This window comes from Emericellopsis cladophorae (assembly GCF_022114955.1).
Source record: "Emericellopsis cladophorae strain MUM 19.33 chromosome Unknown NODE_11_length_583618_cov_114_125112, whole genome shotgun sequence".
Taxonomy (NCBI): domain Eukaryota; kingdom Fungi; phylum Ascomycota; class Sordariomycetes; order Hypocreales; family Bionectriaceae; genus Emericellopsis; species Emericellopsis cladophorae.
This window is the reverse complement of record NW_026250936.1, coordinates 556074-583618: the sequence shown is the minus strand read 5'-3', so window position 1 is coordinate 583618 and position 27545 is coordinate 556074. Positions and strand designations below refer to the sequence as shown.

General features: G+C 56.4%; 9 protein-coding genes across 9 annotated transcripts; 5 read left to right on the top strand and 4 right to left on the bottom strand.

Annotated features, from left to right (window-relative positions):
• Positions 1–325: 325 nt before the first annotated feature.
• Positions 326–1975, top strand: J7T54_000983 (uncharacterized protein; the record flags this gene model as incomplete). The annotated part of the gene is made up of 1 exon (XM_051505029.1): positions 326–1975. One exon carries the CDS (start codon positions 326–328, stop codon positions 1973–1975), a length of 1650 nt encoding a protein of 549 aa, XP_051363696.1.
• Positions 1976–2622: 647 nt separating this feature from the next.
• On the top strand, positions 2623–3494 carry J7T54_000982 (uncharacterized protein; the record flags this gene model as incomplete). Its single annotated transcript, XM_051505028.1, has 2 exons — positions 2623–2675; positions 2732–3494. 2 exons carry the CDS (start codon positions 2623–2625, stop codon positions 3492–3494), a joined length of 816 nt encoding a protein of 271 aa, XP_051363695.1.
• Positions 3495–4057: 563 nt separating this feature from the next.
• J7T54_000981 (uncharacterized protein) lies at positions 4058–5685 on the bottom strand (the record flags this gene model as incomplete). Its single annotated transcript, XM_051505026.1, has 3 exons — positions 4058–4860; positions 4928–5418; positions 5474–5685. The coding sequence occupies 3 exons, from the start codon at positions 5683–5685 to the stop codon at positions 4058–4060; spliced, it is 1506 nt and encodes a 501-aa protein (XP_051363694.1).
• A 2567-nt stretch (positions 5686–8252) lies between these two features.
• J7T54_000980 (uncharacterized protein) lies at positions 8253–9182 on the bottom strand (the record flags this gene model as incomplete). Its single annotated transcript, XM_051505025.1, has 1 exon — positions 8253–9182. One exon carries the CDS (start codon positions 9180–9182, stop codon positions 8253–8255), a length of 930 nt encoding a protein of 309 aa, XP_051363693.1.
• Positions 9183–10140: 958 nt separating this feature from the next.
• Positions 10141–15558, top strand: J7T54_000979 (uncharacterized protein; the record flags this gene model as incomplete). The annotated part of the gene is made up of 1 exon (XM_051505024.1): positions 10141–15558. One exon carries the CDS (start codon positions 10141–10143, stop codon positions 15556–15558), a length of 5418 nt encoding a protein of 1805 aa, XP_051363692.1.
• Positions 15559–20521: 4963 nt separating this feature from the next.
• On the bottom strand, positions 20522–21062 carry J7T54_000978 (putative duf1857 domain containing protein; the record flags this gene model as incomplete). The annotated part of the gene is made up of 2 exons (XM_051505023.1): positions 20522–20593; positions 20646–21062. The coding sequence occupies 2 exons, from the start codon at positions 21060–21062 to the stop codon at positions 20522–20524; spliced, it is 489 nt and encodes a 162-aa protein (XP_051363691.1).
• Positions 21063–22146: 1084 nt separating this feature from the next.
• J7T54_000977 (putative ankyrin repeat protein-like protein) lies at positions 22147–24408 on the top strand (the record flags this gene model as incomplete). Its single annotated transcript, XM_051505022.1, has 2 exons — positions 22147–22550; positions 22608–24408. 2 exons carry the CDS (start codon positions 22147–22149, stop codon positions 24406–24408), a joined length of 2205 nt encoding a protein of 734 aa, XP_051363690.1.
• A 43-nt stretch (positions 24409–24451) lies between these two features.
• Positions 24452–25206, bottom strand: J7T54_000976 (Pyridoxal biosynthesis protein-like protein; the record flags this gene model as incomplete). Its single annotated transcript, XM_051505021.1, has 2 exons — positions 24452–24914; positions 24968–25206. 2 exons carry the CDS (start codon positions 25204–25206, stop codon positions 24452–24454), a joined length of 702 nt encoding a protein of 233 aa, XP_051363689.1.
• A 679-nt stretch (positions 25207–25885) lies between these two features.
• Positions 25886–26839, top strand: J7T54_000975 (Pyridoxine biosynthesis protein-like protein; the record flags this gene model as incomplete). Its single annotated transcript, XM_051505020.1, has 1 exon — positions 25886–26839. The coding sequence occupies one exon, from the start codon at positions 25886–25888 to the stop codon at positions 26837–26839; it is 954 nt and encodes a 317-aa protein (XP_051363688.1).
• Between the last annotated feature and the right edge of the window lie 706 nt (positions 26840–27545).

Below are 27545 nucleotides of genomic sequence, written 5' to 3'. Positions count from 1 at the left end.
TTTCCACAAAACTACAAAACACAATACCGGTATAATGCCCCTTAAAAAATGAACCAAAACCTTTTCTTTGCCGGTGGGCCCCGTAGTTGTCACCCCCCCCCCCCCCCCCCCCCCCGGCCGGCGTAGATCGATATCGATTTCAAGGTCCATGTGCCGGTAGGAGGCCATGGTTCTCTCAGCTCCTCCCGGCACAACCTGGGTCACTTGGATTATCAAGTAGTAGTACACCCCTTGTGAGCTGTCGCTCATCGTCCATTCTTGCGGGTCCTTTCCCATTGTTCTGCGGTTTTTTATCCTGGCCTGCGACTACCTTCCACCATCCCCAATGGCGTACTTGCTGCCTGTCGTCGCCCTACTAGGCGTGGGCGTCTATCTTGCTCTGATCAGGAGCAGTTCTTTGCTCAGCAGCAAGCAGGGCGCGACCGCGCATGAAAAGGCCCTCCCTGAACCTCCCGGTCCGCCTCGCTTGCCCGTGATCGGAAACATCCACCAGATCCCCAAGACCGGCGCCCATCGCCATTTCACAGAATGGGCCAAGACCTACGGTGGCATCTTCAGCCTCAGAATGGGCCCTGCGCTGGCCGTGGTGGTCACGGACCGCCGCCTTGTGCGTGAGATGTTGGACCGCAAGAGCGCCATCTACAGCGCGCGGCCGCACAGCTACGTCTCCCACGATCTCATCACCAAGGGAGCCCACCTGCTCACCATGCAATACGGGGATCTGTGGCGCAAGTTCAGACGAGTACTGCACCCCTACTTTATGGAGAGCGCCATCGACAAGGTGCACCTCGAGCTCGTCGAGGCTGAGCAGATCGCCATGATCAAGGACTTCTTAGACGAGCCGGGCAAGCACATGGCACACACCAGGCGTACGAGCAACAGTATTATCATGAGCGTCGTCTTTGGTGTGCGATCGCCCGATGCCACGACGTCTCACATGCGTGACCTGTACAACCTCATGGAACGCTGGTCGGCCGTCATGGAGACGGGCTCCACGCCGCCGGTCGACATCTTCCCCTTCCTCAAGACGCTGCCCGAGTCCTGGTTCGGCAACTGGGTGCAGCGCGGGCTGGACGTGGGCCAGCGCATGAAGACCTTGTACAGTGGGCAAAAGGGTCTCGTCCTTGCTCGGCGCGCCGCCCAGCTCAAGGGGCACGCCAACGACCAGCCGGCTACACTGATGGATGAGGTCCTCGACCAGCAGGGCAAGCTACAGCTGACCAACCACCAACAGGATTTCCTCGGCGGGGTCCTGATGGAGGGTGGATCCGATACAGTGTCGACCATGATGCTCGTCGTGCTGCAGGCTCTGTGTCTCAACCCGGACATTGTCGAGCGTGCCCGGCGGGACATTGACGCCGTCGTGGGCGAGGACAGCACGCCGCGTTGGGAGCACCACGACAAGCTCCCCTACATCACCCAGATTGTCAAGGAGGCCATGCGCTGGCGGCCCGTCACGCCACTGGCGTTCCCGCACGCCCTTCTGTCGGCCGAGCAGGGCGGCGAAGGTGATATTGTTGACGGCCGCTTCTACCTGCCTCCGGGGACGACCGTGTTTCTCAACGTATGGGGCATCCACCACGATTGCGAGGATCCCGACCGCTTCGATCCCGACCGATACGACGGCCGGACCAAGACGTCGGCCGAGTACGCGGCTAGCTCCGAGTATGAGCTGCGGGACCACTACGTGTTCGGTGCGGGGCGACGCATCTGTCCTGGCATCCACTTGGCCGAGCGGGAGATGTTCCTTGGCACGGCCAAGCTGCTCTGGGGCTTCAACATGGAGCAGGCGCGCGATGGCAAGGGGGGTATGATCCCGATCGACACGGACCCGGTGACGGGGTACTCGGAGGGCTTCTTGGTCTGTCCCAAGGATTTTGATTGCAGTATTACACCTAGGTCAGAGAGGCGCACGGCGACGATTCTGAGGGAGTTCGAGGAGGCGAGCAAGAATGTCTTTGTACGCTACAAGTGATGTAGGGCAAGTACTCTCCTAGATTGATGTATTTTCGTTTCATACCGTTCTTGGTCCGGAACAGGATGTAGAAATATACATTCGACACTCCGCGCTTGCTACAGTGGCACTTGTATTCCTGAGCAGCCGAAATGCAATGCATCCCTTTGAAAAGACACACAGAGGACCGACATCACCAGCACAAGGCTCACGGCTGCAATTCTCCTTTGAGACTCCAAAGACTTGGCAAGTTCAATCACTCGGCAACACCCCTGCTCGCTAACCATAACTTTGGGCTACTTCTATCATCAATTATAATGGCAGGACTCGCGATGCAGCTTCTGTAAGGCGCCGTTCCATTCCTGAATACCTATCGGTGACTTTGTCAATGTCTTGGTGCCTCAAAAGAGATAAGTCGACCACATGTCTCGGCCGAGAACACCATTCTGGACATGCATAGTGCTCGAGTTGAAGACCGGACCGCTCGCATCCAACGTCAGCTGACTTTTGCGTTCTGGAACGGAGACCAACATGGGATCATACTACCGTAGATTCCTTTTGTTGTGAGTGTAGGTTGGCACGTGCGTCCACAGTGATCTAAACCCGACTTGGAGTCGTTCAAATTTCTGACGTGCCTTTTCAACTCGTGGATACCAAAACCAGACACCATGGCCCCTGCTAAGCCCAAGTCCTACACGGCGGGTTCCAACCCTGTGAGCAAGTACGACCACGCCTCGCTTCTGCCCCCTCCACTCCATGTCTAACAAGGCTATCAAGGTTCGAAGGCGCCTTTGTCGTGACCAAACATGCCGCTCCCAAAGGCCGCAACATTCACTTCCACGTGGTCATCGACCCGCACCACCCACGGCTCCTTGAGCTGCTAAAGGGCGGCAAGAAGCCACCGACGCACTTCCACCCGCGGCAGTGGGAGTTCTTCCGCGTGGTCCGCGGGTCCCTGACGGTAGAGATCAATGGCGTGCCGCACCAGTTTGTGGAATCGGACGGCGAGTACGCGCTGCCGCCCGGGCCCCACCACTGCCTGTACCCGACGGAGGGACAGCCAAAGGGTGCCGTCGTCGAGTTCTGGCTCGGCGCCACGCCCTCAAACAGCATGGCTGAGCTGGACCAGGCCTTCTTCGAGAACTGGTACGGCTACCAGGAGGACATTTTGCTGCACGGCGTCGAGCCCGACCCCATCCAGGTCATGGCCATGTTCGATGCTGGTGACTCGTATCTAAGCCCCCCCGCCTGGGTGCCCGAGCCACTGCGCCACCACATTGGCAAGTTCATGGGTGTTGTCGTGGGACGTTGGATCGGCGGTATGCTGGGCTATGCGCCCTTCTACCCGGAGTGGACGACGGATTGGGCGGCCGCGTGCCGACAGATGAATCAATATTCGACGCAGAAGAAGTTTTCCCAGCCGAATGCCCAGGAGAAGATCCGGGCCAGCTATCTGGAGCGTGGCGCGGACATTGGGAACGAGGCGCTGTATGATGAGCATGGGGGATATGAGAGTTGGACGGCGAAGAAGACCAAATAAGTCATTGATGTGACTGACACACATAAGCTATACCACCAAGGTCATGGACGTATTGGCGGTGGTGGTGAGTAGTTGACTTTTGATGGCTATATCACTCCCAGCCAAAAGTGGCCGGGCTATGGAATGACATGGGTTGCGGCAACCTAGAATATTCAGTGTGACAGAAACGCAAGTGAACCATGGCCAATACATGCAATTGACGTAGGTAGATTTTGACTTCAATCGAACATATTCATACATCAAGGTACACAATGCGGATGGCTCGCTTCGTCTGTAGAATACCCTCAGCTACCTAAACTTCGTCAAGCAGGTCGACATTGTGAGAACTGATAGCCAACCACATGGCGTAAATAAACGCACGGCCATATTTCATCAACACATTTCACACAGAGCATGTATCCAACCCACAGGTGAAGAGAAAAAGGCGTCGTCTTTTCTAGAAAGTGAACATATCCTTTTGCCCTCTTTCCTTCCATGATAAAACCAAGCCTAGAGGAAGAAGAAACAATGTTGTATGTAGTCACCACCCCCGTGGAACACAATCCAGGCGTTGTAGTGTACATCTAAAGATCTCGGAGCAACCAACCACCGAACTGCCTCTGGAACACCGCGGTCGGGTCATACCTCTTGGCCACAGCCTTCATGAAGGCGACATTCTCCTCTCCGTAGCTCTGGAGCACCGGCTGCGAACCGCCGGCCGTGTTCATGAAGAGGTACGGCAGCAGCGTGCCCGCCTCCTCGGTCGCAGCCGTCAGCACGGCCGTGATGTTGTGCCCCAGTTCCAGCATGGCGTCGTTGTACTCGTCGTTGTCCCACTCAATCATCCACTCGTGCCACTGCTGCTCCACGGGCTCAATGCCCAGTACGTTGTCGTCTCTGGCGACGGAAGCCGGCATGGCGACGGGTACCCAGAGAAACGAGAAGTTTTCGTAGGTGTTAGAGGGCTCGACCATGAGCTCCAAGAACAGCTGCTCAATCTCGGCCATGTAGGTCCCGTCGATCGTGTGGCTGAATGTCTCGCCGTAGTTGTGAGGGTGCTCTTTGACGAAGCGGATTGCTTGGATCGCTTGCAGCTCGAGGTAAGTGCCGCTGGTGGGTGGGACGAGCTCTTCAAAGGGGACCGTGAGGTGAAGGAAGGCATCAAAGGTACCAGGCGGGGGCGCGCCGCCGTTGTAGATCATGATGATGATGGGTCGGTCGCCGAAAATGTTCATGTCGACGCGCGCAAGAGGATCGGACATTCCGGTGAGTTGGAATTCGGCGTAGGCTTCCAGGATCGCACCGGCATCTTCAGGGTTGTATCCTCTGGTCTGCCAGTGGAGGGTTTCATGGGGGTAGGTGTAGAGTTCGAAGTTGACGACGACTCCTGTTGCGCATGCCAAGGCTTAGCACTTGATTCGAGGTGAGATATCATAGAAGTGACTCTGACGTACCGAAGTTGGAGTTGCCTCCCTTTAGAGCCCTGTACAAGTCGCAATGCTTGGAGGAGCTAGCCACGGCCACTTTGCCGCTCGCGAGGACGACTGTGAAACTCTTGATGTTATCGATGGCGACACCGTATTGGTTGGTGTAGAAGCTGATACCGCCACCGAGGAGGAAGCCCGGGACGCCGACTTTGTTGTAGCGACTGCCGACAACAACCAGGCCCTTGGGGACGACAAAATCATACACCTCGTCCCACAACACTCCTGGTCCGATGTTGAGGGAGCCCTCGTCCTCGGCCAACTCCAATCGGGTGAGCTTGGCCAGGCTGAGCAACACGCCCGATTCGTCAACACTGGCGAATCCTGGGTTGAGGTTCTTTCCACCGCTACGAATCGAGAAGGGAGTCTGCAATGCACCGATAATGCGAACGGCCGCAGAGACTTGGTCAATGTCCTCGGGACTAACAAAGCAGGCCGCGGACAACCAGCACGTCGGGGAGCTGAAAAAGCGCTGGGTTAGAATACAGATGATTGGAGTTCGGATTTGGAACTCACTAGTTTGCCTGTTCTTGTGCGGTATACTCCAAGTCCTGAGAGGTGACGACGACTTCACTGCCTAGAACAGCCTCGAGCACGCGACAAGTAAAGCCAGCATCTCCGATTCGGAGGCGTCCCTGCAAGGCGCTGGCAATCTCCGCGTCGTACGGAGCAGCATAGACATGCTGGATCGACGCGGCCGCGACGGCTAGGAGGGATGATGTGCGCATGGTCGAGTCGAGAACGGAGAAAAGTAGTATTGGACAACAAGATGCGTCGAGGTACTATGGAACACCGAGTGAATGATAAGTGTGCGAAGAATGTACCGGTAGGACGGGCACCTCTTCCATTATGTAAGGTCTTCAGTGGGACAAAATGGCAGGTTTCTAAGACCGAGATTTGCAAAAGTCCTCTACCAAGTGATCCGGATCGGCGCGCTCACAACATAGGCTTCCCGGAATCCGACTAGGGTAGGGTACGGCGGAGAATAGTGACCTTGAAATTAGCACTTTAGAAATTCGCTAGAATCTTTCAGTGAATACTAAGGGGTAGATACCTTTTTAAATAATGCGCTTTGTTATCACTACCCTATGTATTTTCTATTTATATATACTATATATATGCTTATTAAGATATAGCTATATATATTCCGTCACTCGATGTAGGAAATCCCGCCCCTAATATTACGTTGACTATTTTCGCCGCGAGATAAGGTTTCTAAGACATAGTATAAGTTATTTCTAACTATTATTTTAAGAAACTATTACGAAATATCTCAAAATATTTCTACCTAGGAAAGAAAAACTGTTTCTAGTTATAACTATTGTTACTTAACGCTAGGTAAGGAAGTTATTAATCTCAATTATTAACTACTATCGGAAAGCCTAACCTTTCTACCGCTACAGTAAGCCTTTAATTCTAGTTATAAAAACATTATCTTTCTTCACGCTCTTAAAGTTAAATAAAAAGGCTTTCCAATAGACTTATTAAAGAGTAGTGCTCTTATAGGTGTAGGGAAGAAGATCGCGACTAATTCAATGATCTGTAGGGTAGGCGAAAAGGTAAAAGAATGGCTAGATTCAGAACTATCTAGTAGTGAATGAAGACCTGTATTCGTAAGAGTTTTGGACCCTTGTAACAGGCCCCTGAAAGATCCCTATAAGTGCTCTAAGGGCCCCTGCAAGGATCATGTGAGAGGCCTAGTTATAGCAGCCTCACGCCTATAAACGCAAGCCTTTCGCTCTATATCAAATATGTTTTTATTGTAGTTCACTTGTTTATCAATTTGCCTACCCTACATCTGAACCCTCAGTAATTTTAAGTCCAGAGCTTAGAGTATGAGCTTTAATATATTAAGAATAGCTTGTAGTAGCGTCCTCCTTAATAATTCATGTTTTCATTAAAAGCTAAGCTTGTAGCGCTAGCCAATCTATCGCTAATGATATTGATAAAAGCGTTGATTCGAATAAACCCCGCTTTGAATAAAATATCTTTCAAGTCAACTGATCTCAGAGCCTTCTTATAAAATCTAGCGCTAGAAGCTTAACATAAGACACCCTTTTCTAGTGCATCACAATAACTTTCTAAAGCTTCTCAAAAAGCTAACCTCGTAGTAATGATAGTAATTACCCTAGTAGATACTCATAAGGTACTAGAAAAAGCTTAGTATACTATCGCAAAGAACCCTAAGTATTGATTAATTAACTAGCCAAAAAACAGTCTAAGGGCCTTTATAAAGGCTAATATTAATAAATTGATGCAATCGCGATATCTTTAATAAGGAACGAGGCTAACCTCCCCGACGTAGCGATTATAATTATAAATTAAGTCGTATATTAAATACTTCCGCTCATTGACTCTAATTTTTATATACTCTCCAGATATAATAAATATGACTACTAAAAAGTTTAATATCTTTAGAATAAGAGAATTAATCAATCGACCCTATAAATTAATTACGCAGCAAGGGTAGCCGTTAATATGAGGCTGCATAGACGATAGTGTGTACGCAAATGGTAGTTAGTACGGTTAGCAGTTCTTGATCTAGTATCCCACCGTGCCCCCGATAATACAACGGGATTCAGGCACACGTGGCGAAGTAAGATTGTTCGTCCCTGAAATTACTCGGATTGGGCTATTAAGGGCGGCCGAGAGTGAGCTGTCGATTAAGTGGAGCCGGCCGAGAGGATTAATTGATTGCCACATGCTTGGTATCGAGGAGGCATGACCACATAAATGGCCGAGAAGTGGTATTGGCGATCCCCTGAAGGTAGAGGAGTAGCCAAGTTCAATGCCAAGAAGAAAGTGCTAGGGTAGGGTTCGGCAGAGATTGGGTGGGAATCTGAGGTCGTAGTCGGGAATCTATCATGGAGTCGGGCTTCGCTATTGCGCACGTGAATGAGAGCAGTCTGCGGCCTGCAACAATATGGGATTCTTCCATGGTCAAGGTACTTTACACTACCCTTTACTGCCAGGTTCAACCGCCGGTGAGGTGAAGCTTCTCTCTCGGTCTGACACCCAGGAGGCAGATGTTCGATATGTTCGATCAGCGGACGTCAACATATAATTGCCAATGCCGGGAATGGTTTCTTTATTTTTCATATTCATCCATCCGTCACCAGGTGCCACCTAGTGTTTGCGTTTACACATCCCAGGTATGCAGTCATGCCTTGCCAGTCCACGTTCGACAACTGCAACCATCATCGCCCAGCGCACCACATAATATACCCCCTGATAGCTCCTTCAACAACCTGTTGGAGACAACCCCTTCTCCCCCCATGCTTGCAATTCTTGCCAATCAAACCCGTGTAAGCGTCATCTCCACGACGGTCAAGGCCGACATGTAGAGACCAAGCAGAATGTTCGCCTTGAACACCTTGCCACCACTGTGGCGGTCGGCAAGGTTCAGCTTCACCAAGTGCCACGGAATATTCATGGCCCAAACACCCACGCCAGCGATCCAAAAGAAGATGCTCAAGCGCGCCGCATGGGCCGCGAGAGCCCAGAACAAGATCTGCAGGACGCCCAAGCCGCCAAGAAACAGCTTCACGTTCTCCCCCAACAGCACGGCCATTGACAAGACCCCTATGGCCTTGTCGTCAGGCGCGTCCTGTGTCGCGTAGAAGGTGTCAAAGTAGACGACCCAGCAGAAGCCGGCGCCGAACAGCGGCAGGGCGTCCTTAGCCACCAAGCCTCCCCACGTGTCGAGCGGCGTCTCCGTGATGGCGGCCCACCCGGGGAACACGGCGGCGCCAATGACGACGCCCAGGACGAGCTGTGGGAACGGGATGACGCGCTTCATAAAGGGGTAAACGGCGCTGAGGACCCAGACCGGCACCATGGCCATCACGGCCGGCTGGCCGAGCGTGAAGAGCGTCATGTAATATGCCACAGCCATCCAGGCGATGAAGGCGACGACGGCCTCGGGCAAGGACAGCATCCCCGCGGGTAACGGGCGCGTCTTGCAGCGGTCGACGTAGGCATCGAGGTTACGGTCGCAGATGTCGTTGAAAGTGCAGAAGGTGCAGTGCGTTGCTGTGATGCTGGCCCAGATGCCGAACAAGACGCTGGCAAGCTTGTGCAGGTCCATGTAGACGTCCTGAGTGCCGGCCGCCACGCACGCTCCCCAGATGGCGGGCGACCAGCACACCCAAGCCTCGCGAGTGTGCAGTCGCGCCAGTTCCCAGACGCCGCGGAAGACATCGCGTTGCCCCGTTTTGGAAGACATGATGTATGTGATGTATTTGATTGTCTGATGGGATAGATGGTGTGGCTGCTGGGAAGTAATCCACGGCCTGCTCTCAAAGGTTGTTTGCGAATTTGATTCAGGGGCTCTTCCTAGCCCTACGAGATTTGGCTGTGTTGGGCCTGGCTGGTGTCCTCAAAAGAAATGACTTCACAAACGGCAGGCTGGAGGTTTGTAGGGGTAGGAAATGTCGTGATTCTTCATCCACGGCGGTCCGGGGAATACGGACAATGAACGACGTGGGTTCGGATAAGTGATACCAAACCTCCCGCCTGTCCCAAAGGAGCTCTAGATCCACCACCATAAACCATGATTATGCATCAATGCAACGTTCGCATAGGTCCATGGCAGTATCAGCCCGACCGAGACTTGCCATGTCCGAACCCCGGGGTTCGAGACCAAAGTCCCGGTACCCAATCGCCGCCTCCCTTCAACGACGGTGCCTTTCCATGGGGCCCTCCCGGCCGGTAGAGAAACGATGCCCATTCTGAGAGCAAGACAGGATTACATCCGTAACAACCCCGGAAACGGATAGTCTTCGGCACATTATCTCTGTCAAAAGGGTGTGGCTACAGCATGCGGTGTAAGACGAAGCCGGCCGTGGTTATCTACGGCCTACCTGATCGGTCAATTATATGCAAGCAGAGACGTGGCAAGACCAAGCACATCAAGCAAGCCTACCGAACATCGCCATCTGCCCTCAGATCATGAGAGTCTCGACCATTCCCGCCGTCAGCATTCGCCATCTTGACTAGTACGACGGGGTCACAAGAGTCCGTTCACTGCCCTGGCCTACTCTGACTGTGCATTACCTACCGTATCTCGGATGCCGGTGGCAAAGACGAGTCCAGTCTGATCCTCTCTCTCTATATTAAGGCAGCAAAGCCTTGCTCTGGAAAACTTGCTTTCCTAGCCGTCCAGCAGCAACAATACCACTACAATGATCTCTTTTTGCGATGATACTGCGCCGCCGTCCGCCAGCCGATCACCGCAGGTGTTTACACCAGTGTACTCGGCGGCCTCGGTAGATACAAGTGTCGACCACGACAGTGCGGCACCACAGGCCAACGACGATGATATCGCCATCGTTGGCATGGCCTGCCGCGTGCCTGGATCCAACAACTCTCCCGCCGAGCTGTGGCAGTACCTGCTCAACAAGGGCGACGCCTCGGGCACCATGCCGGCAATGCGTTGGGAGCCCTATAACCACCGCCACCCGAAAAACGCAGGCATCCTGTCAAGGACCACCTCGACCGGCTACTTTCTAGACCGGATCGAGGACTTTGACGCCTCCTTCTTTGCTGTCTCGCCCCGCGAGGCCGAGCAGATTGACCCGCAGCAGCGGATCACGCTCGAGGTGGCTTGGGAGGCGCTCGAGGACGCTGGTATCCCGGCGGACTCGCTGTCCGGGTCCGATACATCCGTCTACATGGGTGTCAACTCGGATGACTATGGCAAGCTTGTCCTAGAGGACCTCGAGGGCGTGGGTGCACACATGGGCGTCGGCACTGCCTATTGTGGTATCCCTAGCCGCGTGTCGTATCACCTTGACCTTTTCGGTCCCAGCGTCGCCGTTGACGCTGCGTGCGCTAGCTCCCTCGTTGCCGTGCACCAGGCGCGCCAGGCGATCCTGGCCGGCGAGACGAAGCTCGCCATTGCGGGCGGCGTGAACGCTCTCATCGGCCCCGGGCTCACGCGTGTGCTTGACGAGGCTGGTGCTATTGCCTCTGACGGCAAATGCAGATCATTTGACGAGTCTGCGCATGGGTACGGGCGAGGCGAAGGCGCTGGGGCTGTGGTTCTCAAGAAGCTCAGCAAGGCATTGGTGGACGGGGACCGCGTGCACGCCATCCTCAAGGGGAGCGCGGTCGCTGCTGACGGACGGACCGTGGGCATCATGGCACCCAACAGTGCCGCACAGCAGCTTGTCGCTGTAAAGGCGCTGCGGGAGGCCAAGATCCCCGCCGAGACCATCTCATACATCGAGGCACATGCTACCTCGACGCCGCTTGGTGACCCAACCGAGATGGCAGGCCTGGCCAAGGTTTACGGGGAGGGTGCGCCCCGGCTATCGTCCTGCCAGGTGGGCTCCATCAAGTCCAACATTGGACACCTCGAGGCCGCGGCTGGCGTCATGGGTCTGATCAAGGCGGCCATGGTGCTGAAGCACGGCGTCGTCCCCGGTCAAGCAAACTTGGACACTCTCAGCTCCAAGATCGATTGGGCAAACAACCGCATGATTGTGAGCAAAGACGCGACGCAGATCGCAGGGTCGCCTGTCAGCCCGAGACGTGCTGCCGTTGCCTCGTATGGTTACAGCGGTACCGTCTCTCACGCTATCCTCGAGGCCAGTCCGGACGCAGCGCCGTCGGTTGCGCCTGACACACCCGACAGTGTCGCAGCGCTCCTCTTCCTTTCCGGGCCGCAGGAAAGCCGGATCCCCAAGGCGGCTGCGGCTCTCGCCGACTGGCTCGCTTCGCCGGCCGGTGCTTCTGCGCCGCTGCATCACGTCGCAAACACGCTTGCACGCCACCGAAGTCACCACAGGTTCCGTACTGCTATCACGGCAACAAGCAAACAAGAGGCCGTCTCACTACTGCGAAGAGTCGCAAGCGGCCAGAGTGACAAGCTCATCACCAGCGGCCGCGTCGGCACCAGCACGGCCGGTCCAGTGTGGATCTTCTCGGGCCACGGGGCCCAGTGGCCTACCATGGGCCAGGAGCTCATGGCCACACAGTCTGCTTTCGCGCGGACGATCCAGAAGCTCGAGCCCGTTGTGCGAGCCGAGCTGGATGGCTTCTCCCTTTCCAAAGCCCTCGAGAAGGGGGAGGAGAGCTGGACCTCGGACGAGATCCAGGTCCTGACCTTTGCCATGCACGTGGGTCTCGCCAATGTGCTGTGCGAGACCGCAGGTCCGCCGTCAGCCATCGTTGGCCACTCTCTAGGGGAAACGGCAGCGGCTGTCGTCGCCGGCGCCATCGACTTGGAGGACGGCGCCAGGCTCGTCGCTCGTCGCGCGAGGTTGTACCGTCGTCACATGGGCAAGGGGGCCATGGCGCTCGTCTCGCTCGGCGTCGACGAGGTGCGCAAGAAACTCAACGCGAGCACCGATTACGGTGACATTGACATTGCCATCGATGCATCTCCAAGGTCATGTGTGTTGGCTGGAGCTAGCGAGTTGGTCGGAAAGCTGTCGGAGCAGTGGAAGAGCGAGGACATACAGGTCCGCGCCGTCAAGTCCGACATGGCCTTCCACAGCCAGATGCTACTCGACTTGATGGATCCCCTGCGCCGGTGTCTCCCCGACCTCCGCTCCTGGACACCCAATATCAAGCTCTACTCAACCTCGGCGCAAGACGCGCGCTTTACTGGCCCCCGCGATGTGGAATACTGGGTCAACAACATGGTAGCACCTGTGCGGCTGCGCGAGGCCACGCAGGCACTCGCCCAAGACGGCCACCGCACGTTCGTCGAGGTATCGGCGCATCCCATTGTCGCCCACTCTGTCTCCGAGACCCTCGAGGCCATGGATCTCGACTCGGATGTGCTCGTGCTGCCGACCATGCTGCGCAACAAGCCCGTCGTGGAGCGAATCCTGACCACCGTTGGCGGCCTGCACGTGTCGGGCCAGAAGACGGTATACACATCGCACGACGCCAATCGTCCCTGGCTGTCCGAAGGCGTGCCGCGCACAACCTGGAACCACGAGCCCTACTGGCGCACGGTGGCCAAGGTCCCTCTGTACGAGATCACTGCCCACAAACCCGAGAACAACACGCTTCTGGGCTCCCGCACCGACATATGGGGCACCAAAAACGTCCTGTACCAGACACAGCTGGACGAGGAGAGCCGTCCTTATCCCGGCCGTCATCCGCTCCACGGCTCCGAGATCGTCCCGGCTGCGGTCCTCATCAACACGTTCCTACACACCATCGACACGGAGACGAACTGCCTCGAGAGCCTGTCGCTCAAGGTGCCCGTCATCGTCTCACCGCCCCGGCAGATCCAGATCCTGGTGTCCGACCAGCAGCAGATCTCGCTGACGTCGAGGCTTGCGGAGTCCGGGGGAGCCTGGCTCGTCAACACTACCGGTCGCGTCATTTCGACCGTGGGAGATGCTCGCCCTGAGCGCCTCGACCTGGAGAAGCTTCAGACGCGTCTACCAGAGAAGCTTGCCGAGACCTTCTCCATCAATTACATGAGCAAGGTCGGCGTGCCCGAAATGGGATTCCCCTGGGCGGTTACGACGCACAGGGCGTTCGGAGACGACGAGTTCCTCGTATGCGTCGAGACAAACCCCAACCAGGCCGAGTCCCAAGGTCTTAACGACCTAGGTGCCTCCATCATGGACGCCGCAACCTCGATTGCATCAACCATCTTCTTCAAGGACCCGCTCCTTCGCATGCCCACCGCGGTTGACCGCATCATCAAGTACGGCCAACTCGAGACCCTCGCACAGGGCTGGATCTACTGCAAGCGTTCTCAAGACAAAAACAAGCCCTTTGCCGTCAACGTTGTCGTCAGCGACGTGGCCGGCAATGTTCTCATCGAGTTCGTCGCCATGTCCTTTGCCGGGCTCGAGAACGACGCCGTCTCGCGCAAGAGCGCGCGGGGCCTGGTGCACCGGCTCGCATGGCCGCCCGCCAAGATGGCTGAGACGCCCATCAACTTCAGCCACGTGGTGTTGTTCTCAACCGAGCACGATGGGAAAGAAACCGAGGCCAAGTGCCGGTACACCCGCCAGCTGATCAAGCGCGGCCATACCGTCTCTACTGCGCGCGACGTCAAGGAGCTCGCCTCGCTTAGCGACGACACCATCGTCCTTGACCTCGCGCACAGCAGCGGCTCCTACGCCTCCGTTCTGGATGCCGCCTCGGGGTCGTGCAACAGCCTCGTCTCGGCTGCGCAGGCCATGGCGGCCTCGCCAGACTGCAAGGCCAAGCTGTTCTCCATCGTTCCCCAGCACCACCAAGCCGAAGCCGAGGATATTGATCTCGCCAGTGCGTCGCTATACGGCCTCGCGCGCATCATCAAGTCGGAGCACCCGGATCTGTTTGGTGGTCTCTTCGAGACGTACGACGGGAAGCTGCCCCTGGCCGCTATCCGATACGTAGAGGGCGAGAACATAGTGAAGCAGGACGACGACGGTGTCGCTCGTGTGGGCCGCCTGCGGCCCTTTGTGGCAGATGGTAAAGACGCAGACCAAACACCGAAGCAGCTGCGCTTCTCACCCGCCGACACGTACCTCATCACGGGCGGGCTTGGCGCGCTGGGTCTGGTGGTCGCCAAATGGATGGTCAAGCGCGGTGCGCGCCGCCTTTTACTGGTCTCGCGCCGCAGCCTTCCCCTGCGCTCGGAATGGGCCGCTATCGACGCCGCGTCGCCGTACCGCAGAATGGTCGATGCCGTCGTGGAAATGGAGGCGGCGGGCGCCACTGTTCATGTACTGCCCGTGGACATCAGCGCCCCCGACGCAGCAAATTCATTGAGATTGGCCATTGACTCCCTGTCTCTGCCCCGTGTAACAGGCGTCGTCCACGCCGCCGGCGTCCTCGCCGACCAGATGGTGCAGGACGTCGACCGCGCGTCCTTTGACAATGTCCTCGCGCCCAAGCTCAACGGCGCGCTGGCCCTCGACGAACTCTTCCCGCCCGGCACTCTCGCCTTCTTCACGCTCTTCTCATCCTGCGGCCAGATTCTGGGCTTCCCGGGCCAGGCCTCGTACGCGGCTGCCAACGCGTGCCTGGACGCCATGGCGCAGCGCCGGCGCGCGCGGGGCGACAAGGGCACCCAGGCAATTCTCTGGACTAGCTGGCGCGGCATGGGCATGGCCGCCAGCACCGAGTACATCAATGCCGAGCTCGAGGCCCGCGGCATCAGCGATGTGACCGAGGAAGAGGCGTTCCTTGCTTGGGACCGCATTGCAAGCGCCGACGCCGCCGACACCGACGGGCTAGCGGCTGTGCTGCGGGCCCTGCCCATCGACCACGACGAGGAGGTCGCGCACCCGATTCTCGAGCATGTCGCTCCGCGGAGGCCGGCCCCTGCTGCCGTTGCGGCGGCGGGTGAGGGAGCAGCGTTCGGTACGGTGCCCAGCAGGCCGGCGTCGGGCCCGGAGCTCGAGAGCTGGCTCGACGCGCAGCTGAAGTGGGCGGTGGCGGATACTTTGGGCATGAGTGCCGAGGATGTAGATGCGGCCGTGGCCCTGTCGGAGATGGGCATGGATTCTGTCTTGACTGTGTCGTTCCGGACGCGCGTGCAGAAGATGCTGAAGGTCAAGATGGGGCCCACGCTTGCCTGGAAATGTCCTACAGTTGGGCACCTGCTCAAGCATTTTGCCATTGAGCTGCAGGCTTAAGTAGTTGGATTTCTTTTACATTGTTTCATAGTATAGAACTGTCTAAATGGTATCTGATCCTCAGGGAGTAATGACACGGGTCCGTCGAGCCCTGGTTATGGCATTGTCACCAAGGCGCCTTCATGTGACGTTCAAACTTGGTCCAGCTACCGGGTAGGTAGATCAAAAGTCAGTTTGAGTGAACGTATGTAAAGTACACTACGTAGAGTATCGTTAATCGAGCGATTGTAGTCACAGTCGAGTGCAGTAGAAGTATGATGATCAATAGATCAGAAGAGAAGGAAGAAGATGAATTCTCTATCTGAAGAAGATGCTGATGCTCTCAAAAGAGGAAGAACGCAATAGCGCGAAGATGCTGCCTTTTGAGGGCAGCTATAGCCTATAGGCCGAATGCGCAGTCTGACCAATCAGGGCAGTGACTGGTCTGACAGTCACTGGACCTGACACACAACAAGAAGTAACCTATGCGTTGACAGTTGTATTGATAGCTGGGGGGCTAGGCAGTGACTGACTATAGTGAAGCTGGGCTTCCTATATAGTATGGGGATCATTGTGTTTGGTGAATGACCCCCTTGGTTCATGGTGTTTGGTACGAAGATGATCCCTCCGTGATTGGTAAAAATTATGGGCCATGCGTCATGTCACGTGCGCGCCGTATGACGGCGCGCACGCATGTTGGGTCGTAACTCGTAACACTTCGACGACGCCGTTTTGCGCTCAGATGACCGCCGATATGGCAGAAGAAGACTGCATCCTAGTATTGGAACCCTCTTCAGAATGCAGTGTCAGAAGAGCAGGGAACCAAATCATCTTCGAAAGGCTATCCGTTCACTTATGCGAAAAAGGATCATCACTCAGAATGCCCCATTTCTCCTGCCTCGTCACCCTCAGCTAGGCTGTAAGTTGTGTTTCAAAACGGCGTTCCTAATCACGTGGTCTCACGTGGCTGCCCCGCCCTTACACGTGACCTACGGCCGAAAACGTACGCCTTAATGTCCTTCCTACTACTTAAAGGTGGGTCGAAGTCGTTGATTAACTTAGTGCAGCATGAGCGTCCCATCTTCACCCGACGGGTAGCTCCGCTCCGGCTCACTAGCGTGTTTTCAAACTCCGCTATCAAGTCCGCTCGCTCCTAGGGATAGAAGTTATTAAAACACCAGTGATATCGACAAGCAGAGTAAAAGGTGTATATAACAGAAGGCGATCCTGTCATTGGCTCTTCTTCGTACTGCTTCAACCTTTACTCTTTCAGGCCAGACATTGCATAACAAGCCTCTTCGACTTACCCCCACCGGACTCTGAAACAATGGGTTTATTACATTCCGCAAGCCCTCCTTTACCGCCTGGCCTAGAGCTAAGTGGCCAAACAGCAATAGTCACCGGGGCAACGTCGGGCATCGGGCTCGCCATCGCTCGTCGTTTACTCGCATTGAAGGTGTCCAACATCATTCTTGCTGTACGAGATGTCTCAAAGGGAGAGACAGTGAAAGCTTCTTTGTTGGAGGATTCCGATATCCGGTCAACGAACCCACAAGCAAATATCCGTGTCATCCATCTTGATCTGGAAACATACGCCAGTCCTCTAGCCTTTGCATCAAGCTTCAGAGAGCATTTTCAGGATCTTCATCTTCTATTTCTCAACGCCGGCGGCATGCTCCCTCAGCGTGAAATGGCGTCCACTGGTCACGAGAAAACAGTCCAAGTCAATTACCTCTCCAATGTCATACTCCAAATGGAGTTGCTTCCAACTTTGGAAAACACAGCGGCTACGAGTGGGAAGCCTTCGCGTGTGACGTGGACAGGTAGCCGCGCCTATCGACAGACCAGTCTGACCACGAAGACTCTCCCGCAAGTCTCCAAGGGTGTACTCAAGCATTTTGACCACGCCGAGAAGGTTGCTTTGTTCAACAGATACGCCGACAGTAAGCTTTTGGGTCTATTGTTTCTCCGCGAACTGGCAAGTCACTATGATCACGACAAGGTTATCATCAACAGCTTCTGTCCCCATACTGTCGAAAGTGGCATGGCCAGGTTGATGCCATTCTACATTCGAGTTCCTGCCATGGTATTGATGAAGATCTCGGGTAAAAGTCCAAACGAAGCTGCAACATTGGCATTGAATGCAGCTTTAGTAGCTGGGCGAGAAACACATGGTGCTTTGCTAGAGGATTCCGAAGTCGTGCCGGTATCCCCATTTGTACAGTCTAAAGATGGAAAAAAGGTTCAGCAGTCTCTCTGGAACGAAACTGTTGCCGAGGTGGAAAGGTACGCCACACGGCCGCCATGGATGATGAGACTCAGCTGAGTCAATATGAATATTGATCGTAATTAGTTCTTGGAGTTTACTACAACATTTAGTCTTCGTCGAGTAATAGGTTCTAGCATTACGGCCTGCGGATTCTCGCTCATTTTCACAGTTAGCGAAGACATAGTGAAGACAATTGATCAAAGTATTATAATATGAAGGCATGATTTAGATATGAACGGCATTTATAGCTTCCAAGTTAAGGACGTTTCGGCTTAATCAGCATACGACTTTTAATATATTACCCCCTCCATTATAATGCCTTCCACCCTACTATCAACAGCACTGAAACAATTTCTGAGATTCTGTTAGTGCTACAAGGGCTCCAAGACCGCCGCACATAGTGCAGCCGTTGTCGTGCCGCCGAGTACGGAGACAGCTTTGCTACCATCTGCATCAGCGTAGACGTTAGCATCGATCTGCTTCTTGCCGCTGATCCGTCCCTGAGCATAGACTTGACAGAGTGCAGCGCCCGTATTGCTGTGGGGTCAGCCTATTGCACGGGACTAGCTGACATGTTGCACGTTTGTGTGGCTGATCGTAAAAGGTCCGCGGAGATAGAGCGCTCTGAAACTTTAGTGGTGACAGCTTGCGTATATAGTACCCACTCCTAGCATAACACCTAGTTTGTATATAGATATATAAGGACTCGGGACCCTAGAGAACCACCTAGAGGGCATAATAGCGGATTTCATTAGCACGGCCTTCCTATAGACCCGCGGGTCTATGCTAATAGTGCCATTTTCGGCTTCCTTGATAACGGAGACACTCTTCAGAACCCCTAGGCTTACAATAAGATCCCTCGTATTCGATGCTTTGGCACATTTCCTCTCCAAGTACCAACGGAAAAAACTTCCCAGGGAATACCCGTGCTAGAGAAGTAGGCCATCAGAAATAGTTTGCAACCTAGGTTGAAGCGCACCTTGGGCACTTGTAAAATGTCGTTGGTGTTTCTGGATCGGGTCGGTTGATTTAGCTAACTGAAGAGTTATATGAGAAGGGACGTGCTGATCGTATCCTTTAAGTGCAGACGGCGAGCATGTCGCGATCTTGGCCCGGCTTCATGACCATGTCTCTCCCCTGACGCGATTAAGCCGTAATGAACCTCGGGAAGAGGCTCGTCTTCCTCGAGAAGGGTGTCATAAAGAGACGATGGGGCCGTTGCAGCCACACTCCTCGTAGGACCCGCCGGGGCCCTTGTGCTGATATGTCGGCTCGAATAGCTGATCCTCGCTTGCGCTGCGGTATCTGGCTTGGAGGGTCGGGATCGCCTGCAGCCGCTTGAGGTAGCCCCCAGTCTCTTGTGAATGAGATTCTTCCTTCTCCGACTGGCCTTGGGTTTTGCCAGGATTCTGCGAATCTCTGAATGGGGACGCCCCGACACCTTGAGAAGCTTGGTTTTGCACTTGAAAGACCCTATATGGCGGTACGCACGTTTCCCCAAATATAAGCTACGTCCTCTAAAAATTCGGCAAAGACAGAGCGGGCTATGTCATCGTCTCTGGCCAAAATGAACTCGAGCTCTGGAGGCAGCTGCTCTAGCTCCTACGTCTCCTAGATAGAGGACACGGTACGAGCCACCAGCGCGTCCACCTAGCCCACGCCCCTATCGCCGCCCGGTCCGGCCGCGCGTAGGAAGCTCTTTAAGTCGCCGAATACCTCGACGGCGCTGTTTCCGGCAACGGAGTGGAGGTAGCCGGCCCCGGCTAGATCCGGCTAGGCGACTAGCTACTTTACGCGGAGAAAGGCGTACCGCACCACGGGCACGCTAAAGGCCGCGTCGGTGGGGATATGGTAGTGTAAGAGATTGGCTCTGCGGTCGAGCATCTTAGAGCCCAGGTACTATTCATGCCGAGACGACAATGACCCAGCCGCCGGGTCTAGGCCGGTGAAGATAGGCTAGTATTCGAGGCCGTCGGGGTCACCGCCGGCAGCGCGAGACGATAAGACGTCGCGCCACTCGGGGAACGCCCCGTCCTTATCCTAGTGCGTCGGCGTCGGGCCCGGTGACAGGCACGCGGCGAAGCTAGTTAGGAAGCGGTCCGAGCGCAGGCGGGCATAGTACCAGAGGAAGCCGCGGACGAGACTTCCCGGCCCTAGGAGGCCGTAGCCTAGGAAGAGGTAGAGGGGTCGGTACCAGAGCGGATAGCCGGCCTCTCGGCCTCAGGGGCCAGAGTCTACATCAGCGCGCAGCGAATAAGCAGTCCCCGTTGCTCAACGTTCCTGACACGCTCGAGAAGGCTGGGACACTAGGTATCGCCGCGTTCAATGCCACCGACGAGGAACGGATTGTGTGTTGCTATGCTATCAAATCTCCCTCGCAAGTCTTGAATGCGGAATCAGCACGCGTACAGAATGAATGTGGTGCGTCTGTACGCATTGGCCACTTGTCCAACAGGTATGAGTACTCATGCGCATGTTCAAAAGGAAAGATATATATATCAATGAGGCGATGGAGATGGTCGCCGTTCTCTGTATCCACGTAGGGATCTATCAGAAAGTAGCAACAGTGCACTCGCCTCCAAGAAAGGTTGTCAGGTCCGCGACGGATTTCGACTCCCAAGCTTCACAAGAAGATTGATACAACGATTTGCAGACAAAAGTCAATCTGACCATGAGAGACTGCACTGTCTTGGAGACACAAAGCCCGCCGAGCCTCTACGTAATCTCGCCCTCCTGGACGAACTTGCGGATGGTGGTGATAGACCCCTCGACGGCCATCTTCGCCATCTGCAACATGTTAGCGAGACGAAGAAAAAAAAACCACTAGTCGAGGACGCACCTTGAAGTACTTCTCCCTGGCCGCCGTCGCCTCGTCGCTTCCCTCTTGGATGTGGTCGTGCCTCCACTCGAACGCATACGTCATGAGCAGCTCGCCCTCGGGACCCCTGCTCACAATGTTGGAGATGGTGCTGCCATCCTCCTGCTTGAAGTCGACCCGGGACGGCGGAAAGTGCACGCAGACCTCGCGCACGGGCTCGTTTGTGTCCTTGGGGCTGCCCTCAGCCAAAAAGGTCGCCTTGCGCACGACCGTGTTGCCTTGTTCGCTGAGGACCTCGCAGGCGACGATGACGGGGACAAATTCGTGGGCGCGACGCACCTTGCGCTTGAGACCAGTCCACACTTGGCTCTCGGTGAGGACGGGCGATACACCCGCGGGGTTGATGGGGGCCGTGTAGGCGAGGTTGATGGTGACCATGTTGGGACTTGGGAGCCTGTGGATTTGGGCGATGCGTGAGAGGATTGACAATGCTCCTTGCCGCGAGTACTTGTACTTGTAAGTTATAGACCACGATGAGTCTCCCGGAGCCTTTTAGCATTTAACCTTCCGTGGTCGTCCCCGCCATCCGCCTGGGCAGACCCGCTCTGAGCGAATCTGCAGTGAGAATGTGGCCATCATCCATCTCGGACATCTGGGTTCAGGACGCAAACCGGACGCTTTTTTATCGAGGGGGGCGGTGGCTCGGCGCATCCACTGCTTGGGAATACGAGGCTCAGGTGGTAAGTTCAAAACGCACCTCGTCGCATCAAAGCGCAGTCGCGCTTATGCTATCAATCGATTTCTTTCCATGTTGCCATGTCCTTGGTTGGTGCGCAAAGCCAGTCTCAGGGCGCTGGAACGGAGGCAGTGCGCACGTTCTGAGCTGCAGGTGGCCTGGAGCTCTCCTTCCGTTCCTGATGCTTGCTGTCAGGTCGTTCCTTCCACTTGTCGTGGGCTCAGCGCCTGTCCAAAGGCGGCGCGTATTGCCAGACACGAAAAGAATCACGCTGCCTCTGCGCACCGCATCACCAAGATGCCACGTCGATAATCCGCGTCAAATGTTGGCAGCCCTGTACGCAGCCCTACGTATCTACAAATATCATCGCAGCATGCTGCAGCCCACGTCATCAGACGCGACACCATTCTTCGGCTCGCCTTCCCGATGACGACGCGTCCCATTGTCCCATTCAGCCTCACAGAACCGACACACGCGAGAACCACCGCTCCAATTGCTCCTAGACATGCTTTTTGCAGTGTATCGCCAGGAATAACTCCGCAGCGGATGCCCTCAGCCCCAATTGGCAAACCGAAGTGGGGTAGGAATCGTGAACGTAACTTTTGATACTTTGCGCCGGTGCTCATTGCTGCAGTCGCAGGGGTCCAACTCCAACAACGCGCGGTCAGGTCAGGCCGGAAAAATCAAAAAGTTCTGCGGGATACATACAAGAATCTACGGCTGGACCTCCGTCTGTCCCGCGCGCACTCTCTCTCGTCACTCCATGACGGCCCATCACCACCCATCATGAACGGCTTCTCTCTCTCCGCCTTGGGCGCTCACTGCTCGGCCATTGCGCACAGCGCCAACTCATCCGCGTCGGAGCTCGCGGATCTACTGCGCACCATTCCCGACGGCCAACACGCGCAGCAGCTCGCCGCCCTGTCCGAGGCGCTCTTCGCATTCAGCACCAGCGCGGGTCAGTTCGAGGGGGCCCTCCAACGCGCCACGACACTCTCGCCGAGGCTGCAGCAGCTGCTCGATGGCTCGCTGCAGGAATGTCACATCAAGATCGCGCCCATTGGGAAGCAGGTCATGAGACTTGACGCGCCGACGGTGCCGATGATGAACACAATGTTCCTCACAGTGCACATGGACTTGCTGGTCACGTATGCGCAACTGCTGGGTTTTTACGAGGAGGTTCTGGCCATGTGAGTGAGCGGGTCTCATCTGTTCCAGGGTAGGCACAGACGAGCTAATGTGCGTAGGCCAGAGCGAGACGATCAAGACGCAGTCCTCGATGGACCTGCGGGGAGGAGAATCATCGAGCAAGCTGGGGACGCTGGAAAGATGCTCGCCAAAGCGGGTGAAATCATCGTCAATTCTGCAGAGGACGAGGCGCCCGCCTACGCCGATCCGCCTCCTCTTCAGCCCATGACAGTCTTGGAGGGTAAGCAAGCAATGTTGCCAGAGCCCGCGGCGCCCTCGCACCGTCCAGCCCCCGATCTGACGGATCTGCCTCCCCCTTACGAAGCTGCCACCTCCACGACCCCATACCTTGGCACCAACGCAGCCGCCTCTTCAGGGGCCACCTCGCCAGTAGACACGCCTCTGACAACGAGCCGATCCGCCTCCATCGCCGAGAGCTCCCACTCCCTAGGTCGACGGTCCTCCTCGTTTGCTGGCCCTGTGCTGCCTATCCGACCAGGACAAGCTTCAGGGTCCAACTCCCGCTCCAACAGCTGGGTTCTACCCATCACCAAATCCTTCAAGGCCCTGACAGCCGGGATCTGGGCCAAGCCCGATCCGCTCGTCAATGCCCTCTGCGAAGCCAGCCGCCGAGGGGACACGGCCCAGATGGCGGCTCTCCTCCAGCAGGGCACCAACATCGACGGCAAGAATGACCGGGGCGAGACGGCCCTCCACTGCGCGATTGTCGAGAACCATGCGAAAGCCGCCCGGCTCCTCTTTACGCTGGGCGCGTCGGACAACATCTGGTCCAAGATGCCGCCCATGTTCCTCGCCGCGTCCCTGGGCAACCTCGACGTGGCGCAGATGATCTACCAGCGCGGCGGATCGGCGGCCGACGTGAAGAAGTTCAGCATGTCTGGCCAGTCGTACTTTGTCGACGTGGTCAGCTCGGGCAACCTGGCGGGCGTGCGCTTCCTGCTCGAAAAGGGCGCCAACGCGCGGGCGCAGAGCAACTCGGGCCGCCCTGCCGTGGTCATCGCCGCGCGCAAGTGTAACATCGAGATGGTCCGGCTGCTGCTCAACTTTGGCGCCAAGGTGACCTCGGACGACCTGTCGGGCAACTCCATGGTGGGCATCGCCCTGGACAAGGACAACCTGGAGCTGCTCGACCTGCTGCTCGAGCGCGGCGCCATGCTGGGCGGAAGGACCACGTCGGGCGACAGGGTGCTGGCCGCTGCCGTGGCGAGGCGCAACGTGCCGTTCGCGCTGCGCATGCTTGAAAACGGCGCCGACGGCAATTCGGAGGATCTGATGGGGCAGAAGGTCATTGTGTCCGTGATCAAGGACCAGAAGCTGGGAGAGGAGGACAAGTGTGCGCTCGTGCGCGCCCTGCTCAAGAACGGGGCCAAGACGACAGCGTCAGATCTGGTATGGCATCAGGCACACCTCCTCGAACTGGCCCTCACCAAGGGCGCCTCGTCTCGCATCGGTCGTCTCATACTGGAGGCCGGGGCGGACGTCACCAGGCGCATTGGCGACGGCGAGACGCCCCTCACCTACGCCATTGCGCGCGACTGGACAGATTGGGTGCGAGAGCTGCTCGAGCACGGCGCGGATCCAGACGCCGCGGACAAGCATGCCAAGACGCCGCTGCTCCAGTCCCTGATGAAGGGCGACAACCTGGACATGGCGCGCTTGCTGATTGCGCACGGCGCCGACACGGATCTCCCCAGTGGTTCGGCGCGAGCATTTGCCCTGTCGCTAGGCCGCGCCGATGTCATGGAGCTCGTGGGCCTGAAGCCGTCTTCGTCCAGCCCACGAGCACACTCTCCACCGCTGAGCAGCGCCGTGCACACTGGCAAAGACATGTGGAGATGAAATCAATTCTCGCTGATGCTAGTGTGATGCACGAATTCTACGTCTACGATGCTCCACCCTTGAGCAGCTCACTCAACCACCACACGTGTATCCTCGCATCGGCCGTGAGCTCCGGGTGGAAACTCATGCCCAGGACGTTGCCCTCCCGCACAGCCACGATATCGCCAGAGTCGCCCTTGGTGGCCGCCTGCGACACACCCGTCTTCATCCTGTCGATCCGGCCGGGTAGTTTGGCGAGGACCTGCACAGCCTGCGGCGCGAGGACGTCTTCCACGACGGGCGCACGGATAAAGACAGCGTGGAACGGCGAGCGATTGGTGGTTTCGGACAAGAAGGGGAGGTCAAGGTTCGCCTCGAAGCTCTCAATCTGCCGGCCAAAGTGGTTGCGGTGCACGCGGACGGACAGGCCGCCAATGAGCTCTTGTCCGCCGACCTTTGTCGAGTTGGCCTCGTTGGAGAGCATGATGAGGCCGGCGCAGGTACCCCAGGTGGGTTTCTTCTGTACTCTGGTGGGGCACAGCGTCAGCAGAGTCAATTTAGAGAGGCAGAAGATACGCACTTGACAAAGTCTCGTAGTTTCGCGAGTAGGTCAGTCTGCCCGGCGACCAGGGACATGGTGGTGCTCTCGCCGCCGGGGATGATGAGCGCGTCGCATTGCGCGAGCTGCTGCGACGTGCGGACCTCGACGAGCTCGAATTGGGTCGTGGCCAGCAGCGACACGGCGCGTCGGAGGAGGGTGAGGTGCTCGTGGAAGCCGCCTTGGAGGGCGAGGACGCCGACCGTAATGGTGACAGTCATGGTCATTCTGGTCGAAGGGATACAAAGGGCAAAAAAATTGTCGTCGATGAATCAGACCCCAAATCACACAGAGATAAACTTTCAGAGTTAGGCCGCTTCAAGCCACCACCTCCAACTGGCGACATCGGAACGGACCCTTTGCACATGTGGCAATGGCGGTACCCTCGGGCAGCGGCCAACCTAGACTAGAACGAAGCCGCGGATCATGCAGCTCTCCGCCTGCCAATGCCACCGATGGACGAATCATGTTCCTACTTGCTGCAGACGTGGAGCGGAGATGACTGCAGACTATGCGCGCAGCTAGTCGCGCGGACTTGCCGAAAGAGGCAGCACAATGGTCTCTGCATGGAGTTTCTATGACACTTTGACACCCCCCAGTCAGCGCTATCCGCGTCGTTGGTTGCTGTCGGCTGGGCATCCGATGGTTGCCGCCCGGCTTTTTCGTGGTGGAGGAGTCACTAATTGGAGCAAGGCGTCCCGTCGTCCAGGCCTCCGGTCCTGTGCCGGCTTGGGGGATGATTAGGGTTGGTATTTAAAGTTTGACCCTGCTAGTCAGCGCCAGACCCTTGATTCTCGAGCGTGATTTATTTCTTCTCGTCCATTCCTCCTCTGCTTTACTCACCAGGGCAGATACATTGAGATCTTCGTCCCAAGACACACCACCAACACGACCATCAAAATGACAAACGACATTTCCGTCGGCGCTTCGGGCGCCCCCACCAACACCACCACCGACGCCAAGCCGACGTCGACCTTTGCCCTCAAAGCCGGGCTCGCGCAGATGCTCAAGGGCGGTGTCATCATGGACGTGATCAACCCCGAGCAGGCCCGCATCGCAGAGGACGCCGGTGCGTGCGCGGTCATGGCCCTCGAGCGGGTGCCGGCCGATATCCGAGCCCAGGGCGGCGTGGCGCGCATGTCGGACCCCAACATCATCAAGGACATCCAGGCGGCGGTCACCATCCCCGTCATGGCCAAGGCCCGCATTGGGCACGACGTCGAGTGCCAGATCCTCGAGGCGCTGGGCGTGGACTACATTGACGAGAGCGAGGTGCTCACACCTGCCGACGACGAGAGCCACGTGGAGAAGAGCGTCTTCTCGGTCCCCTTTGTGTGCGGGTGCCGCGACCTAGGCGAGGCCCTCCGCCGCATCGCCGAGGGCGCAGCCATGATCCGGACAAAGGGCGAGGCCGGCACGGGCGATGTCGTCGAGGCGGTGCGCCACATCAAGACGGTCAACAAGCAGATTGCCCAGGCCAAGGCCGCGCTGGCCGAGGGTGGCGTTGTGCGCGTCCGCGAGTTGGCGCGCAAGCTCGAGGTCGACGCCGAGCTGCTGCGCCAGACGGCCGAGCTGGGTCGTCTGCCGGTGGTCAACTTTGCGGCCGGTGGTGTCGCGACGCCCGCCGACGCGGCGTTTATGATGCAGCTCGGCTGCGACGGTGTCTTTGTCGGCAGCGGCATCTTCAAGAGCGGCGACCCCGCCAAGAGGGCCAAGGCGATTGTGCAGGCTGTCACGCACTACAAGGATGCCAAGGTGCTGGCCGAGTGCAGCACGGGGCTGGGCGAGGCCATGGTCGGCATCAACTGCGATGGTTTGCGGGGCGAGGAGAAGCTGGCGAAGCGGGGATGGTGAGGATTGACGGGTTCATGAATTGAAAGGCGTTTAAGCATCTACAGAAGGAATGAGACAGAGTTGAACAAAAGACATGTCAATGAGTCCGCATGGATTGGCAAAAAGTATGTGACCCTGGACGCTGCACGTTGGTGGCCCATCTGACAAAAAGTCTGTTCCTGGAGGGGGTCGAACCCTCGACCTTGACATATAACCAAGAAAAATGCTTGACCTATAAGAGTCACGCGGTAACCACTCCGCTACAGGAACAGCAACTAACTGCACTTGGTATTAAGTCTATGAGGCCTTCTGTTCTAGACGATGCCTGTCAGCTTTAGCGAGGAAGCTTCTTGTTTGCCGCACGAAGCAGTTGCTTTTATGACAAGTCTCTCTCATTCATATCTTTGATTGCGTACTTGAAATAGGGCTGGTAGTATTAGAGCGTGACATTTTGTATTCTATGTCATTTAACTCTAAGCGCCATGGTGCAGCTGACGGAAAAATATCCCATCAAAGGCACGTACGACCCATTCTCATTTGCACAACATTCCCGAGCGCACTATCGTGAGCTTGGGGGGGGAAAAATAAAAAAATAAAAACAAGGCCATGAATCTCAATTGAATACTAATATTTCAACAAGCCAAGCCTCGAGTAAGATACTTCTCAAACGGCTAGGAGCCAGGCCTGCATCGCTAAGCTATGCTGCAGGGTAGGCTGCTGAGCGTGG